General features: G+C 59.1%; 1 protein-coding gene, 1 non-coding gene and 1 pseudogene across 2 annotated transcripts; 2 read left to right on the plus strand and 1 right to left on the minus strand.

Moving 5' to 3' along the window:
- The first annotated feature begins 2,816 nt into the window (after positions 1 to 2,816).
- TRNAE-CUC (transfer RNA glutamic acid (anticodon CUC)) lies at positions 2,817 to 2,889 on the plus strand. Its single transcript has one exon. It is a non-coding gene; the product is annotated as a tRNA-Glu (tRNA).
- Positions 2,890 to 9,042: 6,153 nt separating this feature from the next.
- LOC102997836 (uncharacterized) lies at positions 9,043 to 12,810 on the minus strand (annotated as a pseudogene).
- On the plus strand, positions 12,141 to 21,913 carry SOX10 (SRY-box transcription factor 10). Its single transcript, XM_057556627.1, has 4 exons — positions 12,141 to 12,231; positions 12,731 to 13,242; positions 17,867 to 18,135; positions 20,542 to 21,913. The coding sequence occupies exons 2-4, from the start codon at positions 12,809 to 12,811 to the stop codon at positions 21,243 to 21,245; spliced, it is 1,407 nt and encodes a 468-aa protein (XP_057412610.1). The 5' UTR covers positions 12,141 to 12,231; positions 12,731 to 12,808; the 3' UTR covers positions 21,246 to 21,913.
- The last annotated feature ends 266 nt before the right edge of the window (positions 21,914 to 22,179 follow it).

Here is a 22,179-nt window from a genome sequence, read left to right on the forward strand (position 1 = left end):
TCTCTCCCGCTGAGAGGCTCCTTCAAGGGGCAGCTGGGAGGCTTGGACCCTTGGCCCCGCCCTGGCCCCGAGGGGGTTAACAGGACCAGAAGCCCGACACCACCTGTCCGGGCAGGTCACTGAGGAGAGACAAGAGGTGCCCGTGGCCGCTTTTGATCCTCTGAGCCTGGAGGACAGGGAGGAACTGGCCTGTTGAGTCAAAACCCACCATCTCTTCACTCCCTGTCCTCACCCCCACCCCCACCAGTTTAGACAATGAGACTAGGAAGAGCTTCACGGGCCATCGAGGCCAACCCCTCACTGCTCAGATGGGGAAACTGAGGCCCAGAAGGGAGAGAGCATGGCCCCCGTCCCTCCACAAGTCTGTAGCACAGCCCTGTCCCCAGGTCCCTGGCTTCTGGACCAAGACACTGTCTCCTTCCCCATCTCCCCTTCATTTCCACGTTCCACTCTCCCCCTGCTGCTGTCCAAGTCCTGCAGGCCTGCTGTGCGACCTTGAGCAAATCATCTTGGCTCTCTGGGCGCTGGAAAACTCATGCACAAAGGCAACCCAAAGACCTGCTCTGCCACCAGTATCTGCAACCTTTGCCTCTTGCCCCAGAATAAAGTACAGATCCTTGGGTCTGACTCAATGAGGAGCGTCCCAAGGAGGCTTGAACTCATCCTCCGGCCTCATCTCCTGCCTGTCCCCAACCCAGACTCAGTGCCGTGGGAGCACAGGGCAGGGGGTAGGGGTGGGGCGGAGGGAAGGCCTCAGAGGCAGCGGCAGTGATGCTGGAAATAGAAAGAGGGAGACGGCGTGCCGGCACAGGCCCGAGGGAGCAACAGGGGACCAGGGCATGGCAGTGGACCGGGCAAGGTGGCCTGGGGTGAAGCAAGCTGGAGAGGTGGGCTGGAGCCAGGCGGGGAGGACCCTGAAGGTCGGGACAGGAAGCCCAGCACCCTCGGCGCCGAGAGCTGCTCTGCAGCGTTCGTTCGCACAAATCTCGGTCTCTCTAAGTCGCCTCTCCCCACCTCTCTCATTTTCCCAGGGCCCTCCCCTCCCTGGCAGCCTCCCCAGACTTCCCGGTAGACAGCGATAGGGCAGGTGAGGGATGGTAGGGGCGTGAGACAGAGATATAGAGAGAAACAGAGAGGTAGAGACAGACAGAAAGATGAGATTCTGAGAGCAGACCCAGGGGCTGGAGAGAGAGCGTGAGGACAGAGACAAATCCAGCCAGGGGCAGAGAGGGCCGGAAAGGGAAGGACACCAAGACAGAACCACCAACTGCAGGGTCAAAATGACGGAGCTTCCCAGAGGGGGCGGGCTGCGGACATAAAGAAGAGAAGTGGAAGGGATGGAGAGAGAGAAGGAAGTCAAGGCAGAGAGAAAAACAAGGCCGTGGACAAGAGGCGGTGACAGAAGAGGAAAAGGGAGAAAGCGAAGGTCAGGAGGAAGAAGAGGGGCGGACGAAGTGGGGGCAGCCCTGGCTGCTGCTCAGGCCCCTCCCAGGCTCCTCTGCGTTTCCAGCAGGTCCACACAGCCCCCATGGGCCCCTGCAGCCTGCACACCTACAGCGCTCCAGCGCCACGCAGGAGGACTCGGCCATTGGCTTTGGAGGGCCCGAGCCGAGCCTCTCAGGACACAGCAGGCAGGAGGGCACCACGGAAGTCCAGAGGGGCGGCCTGCCCAAGAGGCTGGAGACTTGAGGCTGAGGATGGGGGCCTTAGAGACCATCTCTTCCAGTAGTTCCCCCACCAGCTGCAGTGGAACTTTCAAAAAGAAATCCCACCCAAATCTGCGACTTGGAATAAGACCTAGGAATCAGTATTTACAACAAGCTCTCCAGTGAGCTTGCAGCGACGCCAGGTTTGGACCACACTGACAGATGAGGAGGATGCTGGTGGCCAGAGTGGGGCTGTGCCCCACCCAAGGTCACACCACAGTTCCCTGCAGAGCCGGGCCTCACAGTGAGGCCTCCCAGGTCCCAGCCCGGGGTCACAGGGTGGTCCGCACAGTGCCAGGCACACAGGAAGGGCTTAAGTGGGCAGTGCCCTCTCCCTTTCCCTCTGTCCCTCTAGCCTCAAGGCTCTGGATCCAACTCTCCAGGGGTAGCCAGGGCAGTCGCCATCCTGAGGCCCAGAAATCAAATGGGGGAGAGGAAGGCATTGGGCCAGAATGGGATTTCTATCCCCCATTTCCCTGCCCCCATCCCCCTAGTGCCAAGGCCTGGGGCTGCCAGCTCTAGCCAGAGATGGGGGTGGAGGGTGGGGCAGGAGGGAGGGGGAGAAGACCCGGGTGCTTCCTGTCCCCCAGCCCCCCACACACACCCTCCGCTCTTTCCCTCAGCCTCCTTGGGCTCAGGGCTGGGTCCCCCGGGGCGGTGGTGTCTGAAGCTGACAGATCCGCCCTGTCCTTCCTGCCTGCTGGGGGAAGGGGTGGAGCTGGCTGGGGAACTGGCTCAGATGCCCCATCCCTTCCTCCCCTTCCCTACGTCCTCAGGGGCTTAGTGTCCCACTAAACCCAGCCTGGCCCTCCAGGCGCCCCGCGTTCCAGAAGGAGGAAGAGCACTGGACCGGGAATCAAGACACTTGCCTCCATCACATGAGAGACCCTGGACAAGTCTCCTACCCTGGCCCTCAGCCCCTCTCCTCTCGTCACCTCTCCAGCCCTCCCCCCACCCATCCTCCCCATGAGGCTATGTTTGTTCACTCATTCATTCATTCATTCATTTACTGGGCACCTCTGGTGTGCCAGGCACTCAGCTGATCACCAGGGGTTCATGAAGCTGACATCCTTGTGGGAGGAGAGACAATGAATAAATAATCTCAGGAATTCCCTGGAGGTCCAGTGGTTAGGACTCTGCACTCTCACTGCCGAGGGCCCAGGTTTGATCCCTGGCCAGGGAACTAAAATCCCGTAAGCCATGGCACAGACCCAAAAAAAAAAAAAAAGAAGAAGAACTAATCTCACAATAAATATATAATCATAAGTTGCAGTGAGTGCTATAAAGGAAAAGGCCAGGGGGCTGCCAGAAAGAATAACTGACACCGGAGGATTGGGGAGGTGACTCTGCAGACCGTTAGGCTGAGCCCAAAGGAGAAGCCAACGAGGTGACAGTGGAAGCGCATTCAGTGGAGGGAGAGCATTCATGGGGGCTCAGAGGCCTGAGTTTAGGGAGGTGGAGGGTGGCCACTCTGGCTGGAGTCTGGGGGTGAGAGTGGGGCCAGGTCATGCCAGACCAGGCTAAAGATTTGGGATTTTGACCCTAGGAGCCATGAGAAGGAAACATTTATTTGATCCATCTGCAATCTGAGGTTTTATTCCCCTACATGCATGTGTGTCTGCGGCATCTATGTGCATTAGAACACATGGGTGAATGGCTGACCATGGAGAGTGAACCGAGGGTCCTGTCCGCAAAGGGCTAACAGGGTGTTGTGACGCAGGCCAGCGGACAGGCTCTCTGGGGAGAGGAGACGTGGGGCAGGGCTGACAGTGGGTTCTCTCCCTGGTCAATGAGATTCAATTAGCACTCACTGAGCACCTGCTATATGCTCACATGCCCAGACCTTAGCAGCTGCCTCAGGGAGACAAAACCAGATACGAGCATTTTCCTATAGAACCCCGAAACCCCTGACAGTAAGTCTGAAAGCGCCCCCAGATATCTCAGAGGCCAACTCCTGCATTGTACAGATGAAGGAATGAGAGACCCCAGAGAGGGTGGCTGACCTGCCCAACGTCACACAGCAAGAGTGGAGACCTTGGCAGAGTCGGGAGCAGCTCTTCTCCATGCACCTGCCGACGCTGAGGCACAGAGACTTCCGCTCAGGGTTCTAGCCCCAAACAGGAGATCTTCAAACTCTGACTTCTCAACCTGCCACCTGGATACAAAATCCCCGTGCCTGGCAGCCTCAAGGATATATTACACATTCTGCTTGAATCAAAGCACCCCCAGGGCTGTGCCGAGTCCTGTGCTCTTATTGCAGTAAGTACAACTCTCGTCCCTAGAAAAGGAAGAGATTTTCCTGGGTGCATTATATCCACGGCATTATTTTACCTGACACGACCTGGAAAATGCTGGGCATCAGCCAGCAGTTGAGATGAGTAGAGAAGGCAATGACCAAAAGGCCTGCCTTTTGTCCCAGGCACTGTGCTAAGCACCTGCCTTTCCTTGTTTCTTTCACCTTTGCATTCCCATGAGGCAGGTAGTGTTATCCTCATTTTACAGATGAGCAAGTTGAGGCACAGGAAGATTACAGGACTGGCGCGAGCCCACTGCTGGTTAGCGTGGCAAGGACTGGATTTGAACCCTGGTCTCTCTGGCTCTGGGTCTCAGGCTTATCGTCACTCAGCTCCTTTTTTCACTATAAAGTGAAAAAATTATATTTTTATATATATAATATATATTATATTATAAAGTGACATCGACGAAGGATAAAGCAATCTTATTGTGGGGAGGCTGTCCTTCAAGCTCACACAAACACTAAAATCCCACTGGGTCACCCATTTCCACTTTCAGGGAACAGAGGTAACCTTGCGGGAGCAGGGATGCACTCACAGCACCAACCTCAAATGGGCGTCCTTGGCTCCATTTACACCCAGCCCAGTCCCCTCCCATTCGGCATCCACAGCCTGGCCCTGGGCAATGCCCTGGATGACAGAGAGAAAGGACAGGGAATCCAGAATGGGAAGACTCGGGTTTTTCCAGTCACCCCTAAACTGGGAAACGTGGATAAGCCCCTCCCCGCAAGCTGCCCCGCTGTTGCTCAGAGCAGCAGCCCCCTCCAGGGACAACACCAAGGGTCCCATCTGATAAAGGCCACCCTCAGCCCTCCTCACCCATCCTTTCTTTCCTCCACCATCACCACTCTCTTCATCCTCACTCAAGTCTGCCTAATAGGTGTGTGGGAAAGTCCGAATGAATGAACCAACTCCCAGCTCGTCCACAAGCTCCCTGAACACAAGCTGAGCGCTCGCCTCTCTTTATTACCTCACAGACAGCAGAGGGTGGGTCTTCAGGAAAGCTGGGGCAAAAAGTCCTGGCAGAGAGGTCAAGTTCCAAGACCAAACAGTCATGTGATCTCAGCCAATCACTTCCCTCTCTGCTTTTGTTTAGTGGGATGATGAACCTGCCGATGGGAGAACATCTAATAACAGCACTTGGATGGGACAAGAAGCAGTGACTTCTATCAAACCCAAGGTCAACCGACAGCCACCCTTTGAGGCAGATCCCCGAGATGCTAATAACAATAGCTGCCATTTACTGAGCCCCATAATGTGCCAGGCACTGTCCTAAGTGTTTACACACGTTACCTGGTTTAATCCTCACCCTGACTTGGAAGGAAACTGAGATTCAGAGACATTAAGGCATTTGCCAAGGACACACAGCTAGTGAGCGGGGCTGCCAGGATTCAAACCCTGAGCTGCCTGACTCAAGAGCACCACACCTCGCTGCCTGTGTATGTCCATCGACCTGCAAGTCATTCGTTCATTTGCATCACGGTGCACCTTCTGTGCACCAGGCACCGTGGAGGAAGGTGAGAAAGACTCCGCTCACAGACCCACACGCCCGCAGGCACAATGTCCTGCTGGAAAGGTGACGGAGTCAGGACACAGGGGAGGCTCCATGCCTCGGCCAACAGGCAAGGCGTCCTGTGGGCAGGGCTTGGCCTGCGGGGTTCGGGCCACACAGGGTGGTGGGGAGAGTAGACGTGGCTGCAGTTTCAGTCAAGGGCGGGGGTAAAGGGGGCATGGGGGTGGTGGAGCTCTGTGCTGGCACTGAGGGGAGTGAGGAATTGAGGACCACGCCCTAAGGGACACCAGGCTCCTCACGGGGGCACCACACCTTCTTCTTGACTCTTAGGAGAAAGGAGGGAGGAGAGAAAAGCACCAGAGTCAGAGGAAAGGTGTTGTTAGGAGAAGAAGGATGAGGAGGAAGAGGAGTTGGGGTAAGTATTTTAAACAAAGATCCATTTCTTGGGGCTTCTCTGGTGGTGCAGTGGTTAAGGATCCGCCTGCCAGTGCAGGGGACACGGGTTCAAGCCCTGGTCCGGGAAGATCCCACGTGCCGCGGAGCAACTAAGCCCGTGCGCCACAACAAGAGAAGCCATCACGATGAGAAGCCCGCGCACCGCAACGAAGAGTAGCCCCTGCTCGCCGCAACTAGAGAAAACCCGCACGCAGCAACGAAGACCTGACACAGCCAAAAATAAATAAATTAAACAAAGAAAGATCCATTTCTTAACTGCAGCAGTTAGAACTTTTAACACCCTCAAAGGCCCTGCATCTTTAAAAAGAAAAAGTGGAAAGCAGTATTTCCCAAACTTACTAGACCACAAAACTGTCTCTTCAAGAGATGCTGATCAATGTCTAAGGAACACCAAGGGCCCTGAGGCAGCACCTTGGAAACACTGGGTCAGGTATTGGCCTCTTGTTTTGAAATAAAATTCACGGGCTATTGAATCTGGAAATGCCCTCTGAGATAACCTAGCCTGCCTCTCATTTTATAGATTGGGAAACTGAGGCCTAGAGAGGGAAGAAGGCGACAGAGGCAACACAGGACCCCCACAGCCCAGCTGGGACTTGACCTCCCTAACCCCCGTTTGGCCATGGAGGACCTCGGCCGTGCCAGGGTTCCAGGTTTCCATGCAGGTCTCTCTCATCAAACTCTGAGCTCCTCAAAGCAAGGTCTGGCCTCCACCACCTCCCTACCCCAGCTCCTGGCCCAGTGCCCTGCACAGAGGGTACATTCACAAAAGTTCACTGCAGCGTGAGAGGTTTGGGGAGACACCAGGAAGGGCTTTCCGGCAGCTGGGTTCAGATGACAGGAACGAGCAGTCTCCGCTCAGGGCTTCTAAGAAGAGGGCAGAGGCCAACTGCCCTGAGGCAGCGCTGGGCACTGGCCCCGGCTTCCTTGTTCCCGGAGTGGGTGCGGTTGGGAGGGGAAGGAAGACACAGGCCCCAGGAGCTGCCTTCCTGGCGCAGGTCCTCAACCCTCAGCTTGGACCAGAAACAGGGACGGGCGACAGCGTTTGTCGGGACAGGCCTGGAATGCTGTCCTCCCCCCTCCTCCTCCCCCCACCACCAGCACTCAGGCCCTCCACCTCCAGGAAGCCACTCCTGCCCACCCCAGCCTTCCTGATCTTTCTCCCCTTGGAACTCTGATGGCAACTCCACTCAGGGAAGACTCCCTGAGGTTGTGCTGGGGCCTCGAGAGGCCAAGACCAAGAGGAAGGCATGGCCCTGCCCTCGGGGGAGCTCCCGGGAGGAAGCGGAGACCGGCCTGGATGCCGGGCTGTGCAGTGAGGAGGTGAGGCAGCTACGAAGCCATCATCCTCTCCTCCATGGGAAAGTAATACAGGAAAAGAATTCCAACCAGGGCGTGTCCGGGAGTGCATCCCCAAAGAGAGGGCCTCTGAGCTGGGCTGCAAGCAGTGACGAGGGGGAGGGGAAATGCAGAGCAAGTGCAAAGGCCTGGGGGGCGGCGGGGAGGCCGTGCCTGGGGTCCAGAGGCAGTAGAGCAGCGTGATCAGAGGCTGGGCTGCGAGGGAAACTGCGGGCACCAGGCCGCGCCCTCCCGTCATTAGCTGGGTGAGCTCGGGCTCATCGCTGAACGTCTCTGTGCCTCAGTTTCCTTCCTAGAAGGAGAATAATGACAGCACCTACTCAGAGAGTTGTTGAGACTCCAGGGACAGAGGGGCCCGGATCTGGGCCGGCCCACAGGGGGGCTGTGGAAGTGTGGGCCTTCGCTGTTGAGGGGCACAGCAGGAGAGGCCTACCCACGAGGAGGTTACCACACACCGCCCTGGTCTGATGCTGGGATTCAACAGGCAGATTACAACACCTGTGCACTTGAACTGAAGTCAGCATTCCCCACCTCTCAGTCCCTAAACTACTTTTTCTAACTACCATTTATTGAGCACTTACTCCACACCAAATGTGTATGTGTGTGTGTTCTTTTTTTTTTTTTTTTTTTTAATTTCGCCTCGCTGCATGGCTTGTGGGATCTTAGTTCCCAGAACAGGGATCAAAGCCAGGCCCCAGCAGTGAAAGCGCCAAGTCCTAACCACTGGACCACCAGGGAATTCCCTGTGTATTCTTATTTAATTCTCCCATCCACTTGGGAGACGGTGATATATAAAATCATCAACATTTTATACATGCAAAAACCAAGTCCTGAGAGGTTAACTGCATAATCCACCCAAGGTCATATGGATACTAGTGGCAGGATTTCCTGACTCCAAGACCAGTGCTCTTTCCACTGCACCCGAACCCAGAAGAACACACCTGTCCAGAGGCGGGGGAGCTCCCACCACCCCCCGACCATACACCCACCCAGGCTAAGCTTTTGTCTCAGTCAGTATTGTACCCTTGACCCTGACCTGTGCCCCTCAGCCCTCCCCCTTTCCAATGCACAGCCCCTCCCCTGCCACACCCCACAATTCCCTGCACACCCCAGGGTCACTGCAGTTCTGGCCTCCAGCTCTGGGGTCCAGAGCCCAGCACCCTCCCCTCTCCCTGGAGATTTTGGGTCCTGCAGAGGGTCACCGCCGCCTCGGGGTTCCAGAGACCCCAGTGAGGGAAAGCAAGGCCTCCCAGAGAGCTTCAAAAAAGAAACATGTCTGGACCCCATGCCCAGAAATTCAGAATTAGCCAGTCTGCAGGGGATCCAGGCTTCAGTGTTTCTTTAAGGCTCCACAGTGACCCTAACGTGGAGCGAGATTTAGAAGCGGTACTCAAGGCGATTGCTGGGAGCTGGTCAGAAACGGGGAGCTGGGCCCAGGCCTGAGGAACGAGTGAGAGGACAGCCTGGCCCACGCAGGTCTCACCCCCACTGTGCCTAGAGGTGGTAAAGTGCCTTCCCTGCTCGGCCCTGGCTCGGCTGAACAGGAGATTTCCCCATCTCACCTTGGGGTGTTCTGAGAGGCAGGCCAGGCGAGATGATCATCACCCCAGGGGACAGATGAGCGACTGGGGCCCAGGACAGGGAGCCAAGGGTGGGCCTTCCACAAAGCAGGACCAGTGCCCCAAGAAGAGGACTCAGGGAGCTAAGGGGTTAAGGGTCACGGCAAACCCGAAGCAGCTCCGCCAGGCAGGGGCATCAGCGGGCTTTGGGCTTTACGTTTGATTGACAGAATTTCATTTGCTCTCCTCCTCTCAGGGGCCCATCTGAGGAGTAAATCTGGGACCAGCTTCACAGAGCCCAGGTTGGATCGCAGAAAAACCCTGATACTCCTGAAAGGCCTCTGCCCAGGGGAGGAAGCGTGAACCTCACCATTCTACTCTCATGCTGGGCCCTCCCTGCTGGGGAGAGAAAACAGGCCAGAGAGTCCACCAGGCACCACACCTCACCCGGAATGGGCAGGTGGGATTCGGGGTGTGGCAAGGGGGTCACCAGCATCCTTGGGGAAGGGTCAGGAATGAGGGGGAAAAGGACCCCTCCCAGCCCGAGCAGGGAAGGGAGCAGAAGCGGGCGCTGGCCAGCAGGTTGTTCTGTCAAGGGCAGAGGCTCCGGTGTCCTCATCCAGGAGCCCTCCCCCTCTCCAAACTCCCTGCTCTCCAGGGATGAATATGGATCCTTCACCCTCCCCTGCTGGAGAAAGCTGGGCCCCAGGGGCCTGCAACAGATGGAGGGGATCAGAGTTGCCCGCATGGTGGGCAGTGTGTTCACAGCACGGGGTACCCCACCCACGCACAGCCTTGGGTATCTCACGGCACTGTACCCCTGCTCCCCTGCAGGCCCACCTGCCTCATCCAGCACCTCTCAGCAGAGAGCCCACAGAGCACTGTGGAAACAGGAAGAGAGGGACAGAGAGAGACAGATAGAGGGAAGGGAAGAGAGAGGCCCCTTCTGTCCAGTGTGGCTTTTCTGCAGACCCAGAGCACCCACTGCCACCCCCACCCCCATCCTGGCACAGCTGGGCCAAGGAGGGTAGGGGAGGAGGCGGGGAGTCGAAAGGGGAGCTGTGGGACCCCACACCTGGCTTCCTACCCTCCACAGCCGCCTCTCCCTGCCCCAGGGGGTCTCAGGCCAAGTCACAGACGCCACAGGCACCACACCTCCTCGAGAGGAGGAACCCAGGGGTGGAAGGATGAGCGGGGACCCACCGGGATCGAGAGATGCCAGGCAGGCGGGCAGCGGGCGGGCAGCAGCGGGTGTCGGAGACTGCTGAGGGTAGCCAGACACGACCGGCTGGAGGCTCGTCCCTCTGTCCCTCTGTCCATCCAGGGCGGCTCCTCTCTGGGCGGTTCTGAGGCCAGGCGGGCGCTGTTAAAAAGCTTTTTATGTGTGTGTGTGTTAATCACATGATTGCCGTTCACCTGTATTTCGAACAAAGACAGCTCACTGTTTCAAGGCCCCGAACAAGAGTCTGGGCACAAGGAAGAGAAGGGAGGCGGGGGGGGGGGGGGGGGTACGGGGGGGAGGAGGGTTGGCAGCGCCGGGGGTGGCGTCGAGGAAAACTGGGGGGAGATTGTCCAAGGCCGGCAAGCGACAGAAAGAGAAAACCCTTATCAAACTCCTAATTCACTGGGCTCCGAGGGCCCAGACACACTGGCCCGATTGTCTGGCTGGTTGTGTGTGTGCGAGTGTGTGTGTGTGTGTGTGTGTGTGTGTGTGTGTGTGTGTGTTCCAGTGTCCGCTCCTCCCACCCCCAACATGCCTTCGCCTCGTGTGACTACCTCATTGTGTCCCACTACCCACCCCCTCCACCCCCTTGGCCTTTCCCAAGCATGAGGCCTTGCCTAGACCCCCTTCCCAGCCCCACTCCAGACAGGACTCCCTTGGGGTGGGCCTGGGGCCTCGCCCAGCTGCTGAGGAGCTCAGAACCATCCATGGTCGCCAGTGCGGCCCAGGCTCCATCTGTCCTCCACACATACCCTCACCTCTGCCTCAGCTCCCACCTTTTTTTTTTTTTAATGTGGACCATTTTTAAAGTCTTTATTGAATTTTGTTACAATATTGCTTTATATTTTTTGGGTTTTGGCCGCGAGGCATGCGGGATCTTAGCTCCCTGACCAGGGATCAAACCCACACCCCCTGCATTGGAAGGCGAGGTCTTAACCACTGGACCACCAGGGAAGTCCCACAGCTCCCACCTTTTGAGAAGAGAGAGGGGCTGCGATCTTTGGAGGAGAGGCCTGGGAAAGCCTTAGGTGATGAGCAGGACAGAAAAATGGAGAGGTCACCCTGCTGGGGAGCGGACTGAGGGGAGAAGTGAGGAGAGAGGCAGGGCAACTCCCCACTCTTTCTCAGGGTGGGGAGGGGGAGACATGATAACCGGGATTGGGACTCACCCTACCAGGGTGGAGGGAGTTGGGTGCCAGGAAGTGGGGCCCCAGAAGCCTTCCAGACCTACTGCAAGAGGACCCCAGCCCAGCTGACGGCCAGCCTCCTGCACATGTTAGTCCTGTCTCTCTACCTTGAGCCAGCCCAGCCCTTGCAGTGCTGGGTGTCCAGTGAGAGGGGACCAGGGGTCAAGCTGGGGCATCAGCACTGGGCAGGGGGTGTGCAGCTTCTCCCCGCCCCACCAGGTATGGACCTGCAATCTTCCCCTCTTGCTGTTTAAGGTGAGAAAGAGAGGGCAGCCCGGGTGCGGGCAGGAGGTGGGGTGAGACAGGCTGGCACTCAACGAGAGGTCTTAAGTGAAGCGACACAGGCCAGAGGCCCCACATGTGACAGAGGCTTCACCTGCCTTCTCCTCATTCCTCCCCAATCCTCTGCCAACTGCCCATCCGTCCACCTGAGGCAGAGGTGGGGGGGTCCCAGTTGAGCCCAATTTTCCTTCAAGCTACAGGTTGTGACCCTGCCCACCTGCATCCATTGGCTTTCCTGGCCTGACCACCCCACTCCTACACCTCCCAGGATGGGCCTGGGGCAGCAGCGCAGGGAGCGGGAGTTGGGGGGGGGGCCTGGCGGAGGAGCCCTGAGTGTTGGGGATGAAGGAAAGCGCTGGAGGCTCCACCTTCTGCCCTTCCCTCCCTCCCCTCCCCCTCCCCCTCTCCCCCTCCTTCCTTCCCCAGCCCTCGGCAGCAGCTCAGCGCTCAGTCAGTCTCAGGCTGTCCGGCCAGGGTGGTTGGTGGTGAGGATTCAGGCTCCGTCCTGACAAGGCCGTGGCCTGAAGCTCAGGGCCCCCAGCCCCTCCCTCCCAGCCCACCAGCGTCCCCCACCCAGCCCCGAGCTGGACCGCACACCTTGGGACACGGTTTTCCACTTCCTAAGGACGAGCCCCAGACTGGAGGAGAGGTCCGAGGTGAGTGAGTGCGCAGCCCGCTCCTCCCTTCCGGGGCCCAGGCCTGGGACCCTGCGGTGGGGCGTGGGGTGGCGAGAGGCTGACACCCGCATCTGCCCCCCACGCAGCTCCTCTAGGCACCGTCGGGGTCAGGCGCAAGGGAAGAAGGAAAGGTGAGAGAAAAGGTGGGAAATTCCAGGAGCCAGGATTAGAGCAGAATAAAGAGTCCGTTTTTCTTCCTTTCCATCAACAAACCTCCATCCAAGAGGAGGTTTTAAAAAAAAAAAAACCCAAACCCACCCACACCAAGAGACGGTTGGGACCAGGTGACGGGAAGACACGGAGGCGGGAGCTAGGAGGCCGAGCCAGGGTCTGGCATGTGCGCGGGGCCCAGGGTCTGCGGTGGGTTTAGGGGGAGCCGGGCAGACGCCACCTCGGGGCTGTGCCTGCGTCGCGTCCCGCGCCGCGCCGCCGTCGGGGCTGCGCGCACGGCTCCCATCGCACCCGCCTTCCCGTCCAGGTGGGCGTTGGACTCTTCGCGAGGACCTCGGCGGCGGGCCCCGGGGAGGCGGCCGAGGCGGCGGCGGCCGGGGGCGACATGGCGGAGGAGCAGGACCTGTCCGAGGTGGAGCTGAGCCCCGTGGGCTCCGAGGAGCCGCGCTGCCTGTCCCCGGGGAGCGCGCCCTCTCTGGGGCCCGACGGCGGCGGTGGAGGCGGCGGATCGGGCCTGCGAGCCAGCCCGGGGCCCGGCGAGCTGGGCAAGGTCAAGAAGGAGCAGCAGGACGGCGAGGCGGACGATGACAAGTTCCCCGTGTGCATCCGCGAGGCAGTCAGCCAGGTGCTCAGCGGCTACGACTGGACGCTGGTGCCCATGCCCGTGCGCGTCAACGGCGCCAGCAAGAGCAAACCGCACGTCAAGCGGCCCATGAACGCCTTCATGGTGTGGGCGCAGGCAGCGCGCAGGAAGCTGGCGGACCAGTACCCGCACTTGCATAACGCCGAGCTCAGCAAGACGCTGGGCAAGCTCTGGAGGTGAGCGCCCCCGACCCGCCTCCGGGCAGCTCCCGCGGGCCCTCTACCTGCGGGTGGATTCGGGCTAGACGGGCACTGCCTGAGCCTTTCTCCTGGGGCAGCCACCGCCTTGATGGTGGGACTGGAAGGCCAGCTGGGTGCATCGGACCCGCCCTTCCCCCAGTACCCCTTTGTGGTTGCTCTTGCTCGGATCTCCAGCGGCCTAGGCCCGGCTCCCCAGCCGGGGCAGTGGGCTGGAAGGCGCCCCCTCGCGGTTGGAATTCTGTCGGTGGCAGGCGCTTGGGCCTGGGTTTCTTGGGGCGAGAGTGAAGGCGGAAGGGAGGGAAGGCTGGTGGAGGACTCCACACCACAGGGCTCCACTAACCCCTTTCCTACAGGCAAGCCACTCAAGGGTGCCACTGCCACCGGTCAGGGGGATTCGAGGGAAACGCTTGGGAAAGAACTGAAGGCCAGGCTGGAGAGGCAGGGAAACTGAGGCAGCCAGGTGGAGGGCTGGGGGAGTGAGATGGGGGGCGGGGGGGGGGAGCAGACAAGGAATTCAGATCCAGGTCTTTGAAAGGGTGAGGGATGGAGAACTGCTGAGGACAAATCGGCCACTGCAGGATCTTGTCCTACCCCAGCTGCCTTCTCTGTGCCCTTCTGACAACCCCTCCTTCAGGCCAGGGGCTTCTTCTTCCCCCAGGGACAGGGACACATGCAAAGAAGCCTCCCCCTCCCACCCGGCCCCAGAGCTGCCAGGCCCGTCTCTTCCCCTCCCTCCCTCTCCCAGTCCAGGCGCCATCTTCTTTTCCAGGGCCCCACCCAGCAGTGAGTAACCTCCTACCCCTCCAGCCCTAGACCTGAGAGCCCTGGCCAGGAGGAAACGTTGGTGCCTTGCCTACCCAGGGTCCCTCAGAGTCCCAGGTTCTCTGGAAGCAGCCCAAACCTCTGGGGAAAACATCCCTCGAGGAGGAAGTCGGCCTCACCTCAGGTCTGGGGCTTAGGCTGGCCCCTTGGGAATATGTTGTTGACCAGGGCAACCCCACGCCCCAAGAAGTCCTGGGCAGCTCAGAATGAGAGCAAGGGCTCCAGAAGATGCGCGTCTGCAGAGGTTACCTGATTCCCCACTGGACTGCCCAAGAGATAGGCCCAGAGAGGCAAAGGGACCACCAAGGCCACGTAACAGCTTGTGGCAGAGCCAGGGCCAGAACCGAGGTCTCCTGACTCTCCGTCCAGTGGTCTTCCCACACACCATCCTTGGTGACAGAAGTGGGTCACGCCTCCACTCTAAGACATGGTCAGGAGGTTGTGAGGGTGAGGGCAGAGGAGAGCAGGAGTGAGGAGCATCTGAGTTGCAGAAAGTTTGGGTTTTGTCAGAGGAGCCTGCCACCCTCCTGCTGCTGCCCTCCCCTTGCCGGCCCCAGCACAGTGGAGACTGGCCTAGAAGGCCAAAGGCTTAAGGTGGTGGAAGGAGCAGGAGGGCCCCCAAGAGACCCAGAGGAATTCCCATCCAGCCCCCTGGCCCCGTCCTTGGCCATGTGTTTGCTAAAGGCCTGGTGCTCCTGCCCCTCCCGCTCTCAGCGCTCTGCTCACCCCAGGAGGTGCTGGGCTCAGTGGCCAACCTGCTGCGTGGACTCAGAGGGTCTAACCCTGCCCAGGAGCAGAAGTCAAAGCTAGCTCCTCTGCCCAAGGTCCACCCACACTGTGGCAGGGCTCAGCCAGGCCAGTACCCTTGGTGCCATGGGACAGAGAAGAGCAAGTGAGAGACAGACAACCAGGAGGGAGACAGGCAGACAAAATAGGCCCTGGGGACCACGAGCAGACCACAGTGTGGGCCCAGTGAGGGCATCAAAGCGAGGATGGACACCCTGCTTCTCCCCCATGCCATTGCCAAGGATTTAAAATTGGACCCTCCATTGTCCCTGTCTGTCCCTGTTCCCTTAGCCCAGAACTCCAGGCATGGGCTCCCTCAGAAGGATTTGTTCCTGGCCGCCACCCAAGCTGTGCACACAGGGGCCCAGGATGCCCCCCAGGGGCCAACCTGGGGTGGGGCAATTAGGAAAGCAGGCACTGCTTACTCAGGACCCAACCCCAGACAATGGCAAGGATCAAAGGCTACGCCAACAGGGGGCGGGCTACCTAGATCCTGGGTGGGGGCCCCAGGAAACATCTGTATATGCGCTGGGCTGGCCAGTCTCTCCAGGGGCTCCTCCTGAAATCCTCCCCCCGGCCCAGGCTCATGACTCCCAGGCTGTCAGGAAGCGGTATGGTTATCTGGGCAGAACTGGAAATCAGGGGCCCTATACCTGAGAAGAGAAAGACATGCATACAGACTGTGGGGTGCTGGAAGGGGGTTGGGGTCAGACACACCAGCGTCCAGGTCCTGGCTTCTAAGTGGCTGGGGGAGCGCCGACAGTCACGCTAACCTTCGGTGCCCGCCTGGGAAAGGACTGTTAGCTGTTGTTCACGTGGTGCTGGGGGTATATAGGTTGACCTGCCCGGAGAGAATAATTACAGCAGGCTGGAGCCTCTCCCGACCCCCAGGTCCCTTCCCTGACAGGAGCAGGTGAAGTGGCAGCCAGTGCCCCACCGTGGAAGCCCCCCAGATGGGGATTCCAGTTTGGGTGGGGAACCAGCCTACCCCCTCCCCATCCCTATTCCAGACCTTGGAGACCCAGAGATGAAGTGAAGTGCAGATGAGTACGAGGTTTGTAGTTAGAGCTGTGGTGACTGAGGGCTGGCACTGGAGTCAAGATTAAGTTTGGGATTGGGTTTATGTGGTGGGGCAGGGCGGGTTTGGGGTCAGGAGAGAGCCTGAACAGAGCCGAGATTGAAGGTCTGGGTGCGGCTGGGTGGTTTGGGGGTGAGGTTAGCATTGGGCTAAAGCTGGCCATCCCCCCCACCCCGCCCCCGGGTTAGATTTCTATCGAGGTTAGGGTACTGCTGGGAACCAGCATGGGAGGTGCCAATGGGATACAGTGTTGGAATCTTCCCTCTCTTCTGGCCTGTGCCCCGGCTCCGTGCCCCCTGCCATTTTCTTGCTGATTCACATCCGGTTGCCAGCTGGACAGAGGGCACAGGGAAGGTTTGGGGTGGGAGAAGGAGTGCAGTGTCCCCAGCCATCCTGGGAGCCTCTGTGCCGGGGCCACAGCTGGCTGAGGCGCCCTTACGTGCAGCTTCTTCTCCCCTCACCACACACACACCATTGGGCCTGCCCCACCTACTCCCCTGGGCTGGCTGGGGTTGGGGGGTGGGCACAGCTGGGGTGAAAAAGGCTGCATCCCACTCCCTCACTCCTGAGGCCTTGGTCTGGGGTCTCCATCCCATCACTCAGCTAGAGGGACCCTCGGTGAAAGTTGCACTAGGGCTGGGCCGGGTGGCCTAGGGGGAGGGCAGCCAGGGGAGGCTAAGCTGCAGAGGAATGCCGCTGCCCGCTAGGAGGTGCCTGGTATGACCACCCCCTCCCATCCTGGGCAGGGAGGGCTCAGCCTTCTGCTGACTGGGTGAAGAGGGCGCCCACTGCGGGGGGGGGCGGGGGCGGGCAGCTGGAGAGAGAGGCCCTTTGGGCCAAAGGACAGGGCTGCTCCCACAGAGTCCCTTATGTCTCGGAGTCTGAGTCTGTGTTCTTTCCCCTGAGCCCCTCTTTGAGGTACCCCATCCTGCCCTCCTCACCCTGGAGCAAACAAGCCCTGAACTCCCCTGGCCCCAGCCCTGGCCTGAGGCTGGAGTACCCCTGCCTGAAGTGGGCAGGGGTACTGTCTTCAGGGGCTGCCTTCCATTGGCTGGGCTTGGACTGGGGAGAAGGTCTGTCTGCCCCTGTCCAGGGTCTCAGAAGAGAGTCTAGCTTCCTTTACCCTCCGTCACCCCCCTGGACAAGGAGATCTGATCTCCCCCAGGAGGCAGTGGCCCCTACATAGTAAGGGACACTCACAATCCTGCCCTCTAGGCCCCACCACACTGGGATTCACAAAAATCCGGATTCTAGAGTTGAGGGGTTCCACGCCAGGTCCTCCTGTCCACCCACCCCACAAGCAGCATTAGAATCGCACCTGTTTCTCGAGGTGCCAGTCCCCCATCCCCAGGTCTGGTGCACAGCGCTTCACAGCCATTATCTTGGCCAATCCCACACCTGGTGAAGTAGGTATTATCATCCCCGTTTTATAGGTGAAGAAACTAAGGCTCAGAGAAGTGACTTGCCCACGGTCACACAGCTAGTAAGTAGCAGACACTGGGCTCTTCCCCCTCACCATGCTGCTTCTGTTTGCACACCTCCAGTCCCAGGGAGCTCACCCCCTAACGAGGCAGCCAGCTCCACTTGCAGACAGCTTTGACGATGAGAAAGATTTTCCCTTCCTTGAGCTGAAGGAAGCTCTATGCCTCCCGTAAGCTCTATTCTAACTCCATCCTCAGGGGCTGCCAGGAGCAGCAGGCGGATTCCTCTCTCAGACTCCAGCCCCCGAGAGATCTGGGGCAGAGATCACTGCCCTCTGAGGCTGTGGTGCCTTGGGCTCACATGCTCCAGTCCATAAATCAAACGGCACAGCCCCCTGCCCGCTGGGCTCCCCATCCCGGGGCCTCATTTCCTCCAGGGCAGACACTCATGATGTCTCCCCCTCTGCTGCCTCCCCCAACCACCCCACCCTAGGCTGCTGAACGAGAGTGACAAGCGCCCCTTCATTGAGGAGGCCGAGCGGCTCCGCATGCAGCACAAGAAGGATCACCCAGATTACAAGTACCAGCCGCGGAGGCGGAAGAACGGGAAGGCGGCCCAGGGAGAGTCAGAGTGCCCAGGCGGGGAGGCCGAGCAGGGCAGTGCTGCTGCCATCCAGGCCCACTACAAGAGCGCCCACCTGGACCACCGGCACCCGGGCGAGGGCTCCCCGATGTCAGATGGAAACCCTGAGCACCCCTCAGGTGAGCACGGAGCTGGGAGCTTGGGTGGGGGGAGGCTGGGCGGTGGGGAGAGGCAAAGGCTGGATGGCTTGAGACCTGAGGCTCTGGGAAGGGCTGGCTGGGCTGGGTGGTTGCCCAGCTGGGGTGCAGGGGTCCAGAGGGAGCTCAGTGGGGACTCAGGTGTCAGGGGAGGCGGCTGGGCAAGAGGGCTCTGACCAGGACTGATAGAAGGGGCACTGCTTTGGGGTGAAGAGACCAGTTAAGGAGGCCATGGAGGCCAGTGGGGGAGTTACACCAAAGAAAAGTGGGACAGGACAATTCTTGAGAAATGGGAGAGCAGATGAAGGGGAGGTCACTGCCTCTTTCCTACCTCCCAGTCTGATGGGGGAGACACGGCATGTGACGCTGAGCACGTGCCACGGATGAGCCAGACACAGGGTATCCTGTTTCCTTCTCATTAATGATAATAACAGCTAACATTAATTGAGTACCTACTGTGTGCCAGGCACACATTCAATCACTCTAAACTGTGATGAGGCAGTCACACTGCCTGGGGTCAGACCTCAGCTGGGGCAAATTACTTTCATTTTACAGAGAGAAAACTCTACAGAAAACTGAGAGTAACTTGCCATACAGCTGAGGTCTAAGCCCAGGTGGTTTGGCTCCGGGGCCTCTGCTGGCACCACAGCTGCCTCACTTGTGTTCATAGCATACAGAACACCGAGCTTGGGGTCAGGCACGTTGGCAAGTCTCAGTGAGCAGAGCTCTGCCTTCAGAAGACACGCTCCGAGTACTCCTTTGTGCCAGACCTGGAAGCAGACACCAGGCATACAAACGAGAAGCCATGGTCCCTGGCCTCAGGAGCCCACTCTAGAGGGATGAAAACAACTGAATTAAGTACGGGATGAAACAAGTGCACACAAAGCCCATGAGGGGGCATGACCTCTAGGGCAGAGTCATCGACCCGTCCACCCAGTCGGTCTCCAAAAATACCCAGCTACCCACCAGACTCTGGTCAAGGAAAGCTTCCAGAAGGAGGCCATGTCTGAGCTGCTTGGTATCATCTTTGTTTTACTGATAAGGAAACTGATGAGAAGATAGGGGGTCTGCCCAGGGTCACACAGTAAGTGACAGAGCCAGGATTCAAACTCAAAGTCTAGACACTCTGGCCAGCCCAGGACTCAGCATTGCCTCTGGTCTGATGGAGGCACAGGCCTGCCCTCAAGGAGCGCCTGGTTTCTGAGACCATGAACATGTTCTCTCTCCGATGGGATCCTCAATCCAGCCATTCCGCCCTCACACTCCTTCGGAGCTTCAGGGACACAGACCCACCAGAAGACCTTGGACCTTGTACAGAACAACCAGCTCACTATATTACTGTGGGCCTGGGCTTTCTCTTCCCCTTCAACAGCTCAGCTACTCCTCCTCAGTGAGACTTTCCCCACATCCCCAGGGCAGGGTGAGCAGCTTCCTGCGCTGGTCCCCTGAGCCCTTCACACATCCCCTCATCACAGCACTTCGGATGCTGCCCTCTAGCCATGTGTGGGTCCCTGGATCTCCCCCAAGACTAGGAGCTTGTGCAGACAAGGACCCATTTGATTTACGTTTGTATCCCCTACGCCTGGCACAGTGCCTGGCACTTAGCAGTGCCCCCTAAGTGTTTGCTGAATGAATATGTGAATGAGCAAATGGACAGACAAAGGAACGGGGTAGAGCAGGTCACTTATCTCATTGCTCTCCTGAACAGGCAGGGAGAAAGCTGGAGGAACAATGGGACAGCGCAGTGTGTGATGGGAGTTGAGAGCATGGTCGGGGGCACTGGGTCAGAGCGAAGGTTTCCTTGAATAAGGGGCACTTGAGGTGGCCTTGGGAGGACGGAGGGGGTTGGAGGTGACACATTGCTGTTCAGGGCCCAGGGCTGGAGGAGGCCCAGGCAAGCCAGCAAAAGTGATGAGGGCGGGAGAGGTCAGCAGAGGGAGCGGCCAGCAGAGGCTGAGTGTGCTTAACAGAGAACAGGCGAGCCCAGACCTACAGGCCAGACCCCATCGGGCTCAACAGTTAAGGAACAATGGGAGCAGGGAGGGAAGCCAACTTCAGCTGGTGTGAGGAAGAACTTTCCAATGGGAAGGGCTTCTCAAAATGAAGCAGGCCTCTCCAGGAGGTGGGTGACATGTGGGAGTCCTATTTTGGTAGGAGACAGGACTCATTCCTAAGATTGGGGAATTTCATAAATAACTGGAGATCAACCCAAGATCATTACATAATTACATGCCACCTCGGGCTGCCCAGACATGTAAAACTTACAAGGTCATGCAGTGATCAGTCCCTCAGCCTCTGGAGGCATCTTGTCTGAAAGTGAACCATCAGAATCCTGCAGCCTCTGACCTCGGTTCCTGCTTTCTCTCTCTCTGTCTCCCTACCCCGCAGGCCAGAGCCATGGCCCGCCAACCCCTCCGACCACCCCAAAGACAGAGCTGCAGTCGGGCAAGGCAGACCCCAAGCGGGATGGGCGCTCCATGGGGGAGGGCGGGAAGCCTCACATCGACTTCGGCAACGTGGACATCGGTGAGATCAGCCACGAGGTAATGTCCAACATGGAGACCTTTGATGTGGCTGAGTTGGACCAGTACCTGCCGCCCAACGGGCACCCGGGCCATGTGGGCAGCTACTCGGCAGCTGGCTACGGGCTGGGCAGCGCCCTGGCTGTGGCCAGTGGACACTCTGCCTGGATCTCCAAGCCTCCAGGTGTGGCTCTGCCCACGGTCTCGCCACCTGGTGTGGATGCCAAAGCCCAGGTGAAGACGGAGACCGCGGGGCCCCAGGGGCCCCCGCACTACACTGACCAGCCGTCCACCTCACAGATCGCCTACACCTCCCTCAGTCTGCCCCACTATGGCTCCGCCTTCCCCTCCATCTCCCGCCCCCAGTTTGACTACTCTGACCATCAGCCCTCAGGACCCTATTATGGCCATTCAGGCCAGACCTCTGGCCTCTACTCGGCCTTCTCCTACATGGGGCCCTCACAGCGGCCCCTCTACACGGCCATCTCTGACCCCAGCCCCTCAGGGCCCCAGTCCCACAGCCCCACACACTGGGAGCAGCCAGTATATACGACACTGTCCCGGCCTTAAAGAAGGCCCTGTTACCACCACCCTCGCCCTGCCCCTTACCCCAGCCCTCGCGCCCTGTTCCTCGCCCATCTCAGGCCCGGTGGCGGCTGTGGAGGCAGCTGCAGAGGCTGACAGCTGAGGGAAGGCCTTCTGTCTGGCCCACTGCCTTTGATGACCCCACCCCATCCTATCCAGACTCCAGCCCAGGCACAGCCCTGGGCTACTCGGCTGGGCAGAGGAGAAGGAGGTTGCTTGTTGCCCCAGACTGAAAAACGAGGGGCTGCACCTTCCCCCCAGGAATGACCCTCGATCCCAGGATCTGAGCAGGCCCCGCTCACCCTCCTCTGGGAGGAGGGGAAGCATCCAGGGTCAGATGGGAATTGGAGGCCTTGCCACTCCTGTGCCCATGTTTCCTCTTCCGTGGGCAATAAGGGGACTGACATAACCCGTGCCACCCGTGCCATGTGCCTAAGAGCAAGGCCAACCAGAGACCTGTGTCAGTGCCTGCAGCAGGCCCCGTCTGCCCCTCAGGGGCTGAGGACAGTTCTGAATAGCCTCGAGGGAGAGGGGGTGGGGTGGGAGCTCAGAGGGAGGTCTCCTCAACCCTTCAGTGCCCCCTCCCCTCCTGAACACAGGAAGGAATTGGCACAGAGGCCCCCAGATCCAATTTCATGCCAGTAACCTCATTCTGTGTCTAATGGAGAAAGAGGGCCCAGGTCCTACTCCACTACAAGTTCCCAGACCTTGAGGCACATCCCAGGAGATGAGGAGGCAGGGACCCCAGGAAAGGATTCGGAGACAATTCACAGAGCCTTCCTCCCGGCTCCCCGCCAACTCCCTCTCCCCTCACCAGGCTCTGTGGCCCCTGCTCTGTCAGCCCCAACTCCTTGGGCTTCCCAGAGTTATAGGCTGCTTAGGCCCAAACCCTCGGCTCCAGGGGGAGACCCAGGGCCCA

The sequence above is a fragment of the Balaenoptera acutorostrata genome, chromosome 11 (assembly GCF_949987535.1).
Source record: "Balaenoptera acutorostrata chromosome 11, mBalAcu1.1, whole genome shotgun sequence".
NCBI classification, from domain to species: domain Eukaryota; kingdom Metazoa; phylum Chordata; class Mammalia; order Artiodactyla; family Balaenopteridae; genus Balaenoptera; species Balaenoptera acutorostrata.

What these genes read in the sequence shown, in the direction of transcription:
- SOX10 (XM_057556627.1), top strand. Translation starts at nt 12,809, where the DNA reads ATGGCGGAGGAGCAGGACCTGTCCGAGGTGGAGCTGAGCCCCGTGGGC. An exon ending in ACGCTGGGCAAGCTCTGGAG is followed by an intron (nt 13,243 to 17,866) that starts GTGAGCGCCCCC and finishes ACCCCACCCTAG; the next exon opens with GCTGCTGAACGAGAGTGACA. An exon ending in AAACCCTGAGCACCCCTCAG is followed by an intron (nt 18,136 to 20,541) that starts GTGAGCACGGAG and finishes CCTACCCCGCAG; the next exon opens with GCCAGAGCCATGGCCCGCCA.